We start from the raw sequence: 2,802 nt of genomic DNA on the forward strand, positions 1-2,802 counted from the left end.
ATTTATTAATTGAACCATACAAAGTATCATAATTAACAAATATGCCCCTATAAACTCTTTCTTTACAATTTCGCCCTTACTTAGTGAAAATTTCACAAATAGACATAGTCTAATTTGAGAAATATAATTGATTAATCAAAACCAATTACATGAGTCTTACAAGCAATATTATCTGAACTAGTGCGGGGACCATGGGTCTATATAACCGAGCTTCCAATAAGTAGATCAAGAATTTAGCACTAAAATTCACTAACTTATTAATTCTTCGTTGAATCCACGCATAGAACTTAGAATTGCACTCTCAATATATAGAATCCTCTATATGTTCCACCATATAGACACATCATTAGTTATCCATTGTTATAATCCTAATTTGATCAATGATCCTCTATATGAATGATCTACACTGTAAAGGGATTAGATTACCGTTACACCCTACAATGTATTTATTCCTTAAAACACTTGACCCCGTATAAATGATATTTCAACTTATGTGAAATGAGTACTCCACCATTTATGTTCATTTGGTCAAGCTCGAAGGAGATCATCCTTTGCTTACTATTCGCCAGATAGAAGCTATAGATTCCATGTTTATGTTAGCGCTCCCACTCAATTGCACTACCGTGTTCCCGAAATGTACGTATCACCCTGACCTAAAAGTAGGCTTAACTAACAAATCAAAGAACACGAATAGCCTTTCGAGATTGAGCCTAATCATATCAGGATTAAGATCATTTGATCTAGAATCAACTAGGCGATATTGACTTGAATAGATATTACGGTAAGTTTAATAAATCTAAGTCAACATTCAATATCGGTCCCTTCCGATGCATACTCCATGCATCCAACCTGAGCTTTACTTTAACCAATGCTCCGGAAAGAACATAGCACTTCTCCAAATGCAAGTAAACTCTGTTGTAGATTATCATATCAGTAAAACCCTATGTCTGATAAATCTAGGAAACTTTATTCACATAGTCATGTTTACTTTCCAATGTGTTGACGGCACAATAAACAGGATCAAGTATGTGAAAAGGGTTTCAGATGAATTTATACATTATGTACATATAATCATGAAATAAATCATGTAAACCATGCAACATTAAATGTTATTTCTGATCTATATGAATAAGAAAATCTGATTATATTGAAATGAGTTTTATTTAGGGCATAAAACCCAACATAGGTATGGTGGGCAAATGTTGTGTACAATGGCACTAGATGCAGGGAGCCATATCTTTCCGATAGCTTTTGCTATAGTTGACAGTGAAAACCACAATTCCTAGACCTATTTCATGAGAAAATTGAAAGAAACGATTGGTGATGTTGAGAACTTAGCCTTTGTTTTGGATAGACATCAAAGCATTGTTTGTGCTTTGGAGATCGTGTTCCCTGATGCACACCACGGTGCATGATACCACCACATTATTATGAACGTCAACCACAAGTTCAAGACTGACACCTTCATGAATCACATTTATAAGTGTGCCTACATGTATTTAAAATCAGAATTTCACAGAGAATTTGAGAACATTCGTGCAATGAATGTTGTGGTTGCACAATATCTTGAGGAAATTGGATTTGAAAAATGGGTTCGGTCGTACTTTCCAGGGGTACGTTACAATGTAATGACGAGCAACTGGGCTGAGAGCTTCAACAACACAACTAACGATGCAAGAGGCTTCCCAATCACTACTGTTGTAGCATTCTTGAGGTCCAAAGTCCAAAAGTGGTTTGCTACACGAAAAGAAAAAGCTAACAAGTGGACGAAACCCCTAGCACCAGAAATGGAGGACTTGGCTTTGCATTTTCAAAAATCTCGGTATTTGAACGTTGACTCATGTGGACCTTACACGTTGTAGGTTCACCCTGGAGGTACAGTTCAGAAGGATGGCGTAGTGGACTTGTAAGAACAGACTTGCACTTGCGGCTTGTTCCATTGCATGAAGTTTCCTTGTCCTCATGCATGTGCTGCATCTTAGGAGAGAAGTATTAGCATGTACGCACTATGCTCGCCATATTACACAACAGAATATTGGAGGAGGACATATGAAGGTACAATTATGCCAGTTGGTTACAAGGATGATTGGGAATTGCCTGATGACATAAAGAACATGACAGTTGGAGTGCCTGTTGAGAAGCAACCAGTAGGGCGACCCAAGAAGCAAAAGGTTGGAAGAATCAAGAACAACCGAACTGCTTGTAATGGCGAAAGGATTATCAAATCACGAAATTATAACAAGTGCGGTGCCAAGGGGCACAACATAAGCACTTGCACCTACCGAGGTTAAAAATGAATGTTGACTTTAATATTATTATGTGTTGTACTATTCCCATTATGTATTCCATGAAATGCTTGTACTGTTATGTGTTAAACATGGACTTTTAGTTTTTTCGAGTCTATTATTGTAAATATTCGTTCAGTTTGCATGGAATGAAGTGCTTAACTAACTCAAAAAACCAAAGTTTTACAAATTTTTGAACCCATTAAAACAAACAGAAGTGGGTCAACATTCACATTGGCTATCGATGGCTTCATATTCTTCTTCATTTCGGTGTACTCGTCAAATCACCTTGGCCTTTTCTTCGGTCTCTTCTCCACCGGTGTTGGAACGGTCTCTAAAACCTGTACCTCTGAATATTGTGTTGGGTTTTATGCCCTAAATAAAACTCTATTTCAATGTAATCTCTATCATTTAAATATCAATAAAGAGACAAAAGTATTTTTCATCACTTATTGTGTCATTTGGTTCATGTTATCATTTATGTATTTATTTGATTTATAAATTCATCCAAATCCTT

General features: G+C 36.4%; 1 protein-coding gene across 1 annotated transcript; it reads left to right on the forward strand.

Moving 5' to 3' along the window:
• Positions 1 to 1,295: 1,295 nt before the first annotated feature.
• LOC133034520 (uncharacterized) lies at positions 1,296 to 2,291 on the forward strand. Its single transcript, XM_061109616.1, has 4 exons — positions 1,296 to 1,407; positions 1,510 to 1,732; positions 1,863 to 1,875; positions 1,983 to 2,291. Exons 1-4 carry the CDS (start codon positions 1,296 to 1,298, stop codon positions 2,289 to 2,291), a joined length of 657 nt encoding a protein of 218 aa, XP_060965599.1.
• The last annotated feature ends 511 nt before the right edge of the window (positions 2,292 to 2,802 follow it).

Source organism: Cannabis sativa, chromosome 2 (assembly GCF_029168945.1).
Source record: "Cannabis sativa cultivar Pink pepper isolate KNU-18-1 chromosome 2, ASM2916894v1, whole genome shotgun sequence".
Taxonomy (NCBI): Eukaryota; Viridiplantae; Streptophyta; class Magnoliopsida; order Rosales; family Cannabaceae; genus Cannabis; species Cannabis sativa.

What these genes read in the sequence shown, in the direction of transcription:
- LOC133034520 (XM_061109616.1), top strand. Translation starts at nt 1,296, where the DNA reads ATGAGAAAATTGAAAGAAACGATTGGTGATGTTGAGAACTTAGCCTTT. An exon ending in GTTCCCTGATGCACACCACG is followed by an intron (nt 1,408 to 1,509) that starts GTGCATGATACC and finishes ATTTAAAATCAG; the next exon opens with AATTTCACAGAGAATTTGAG.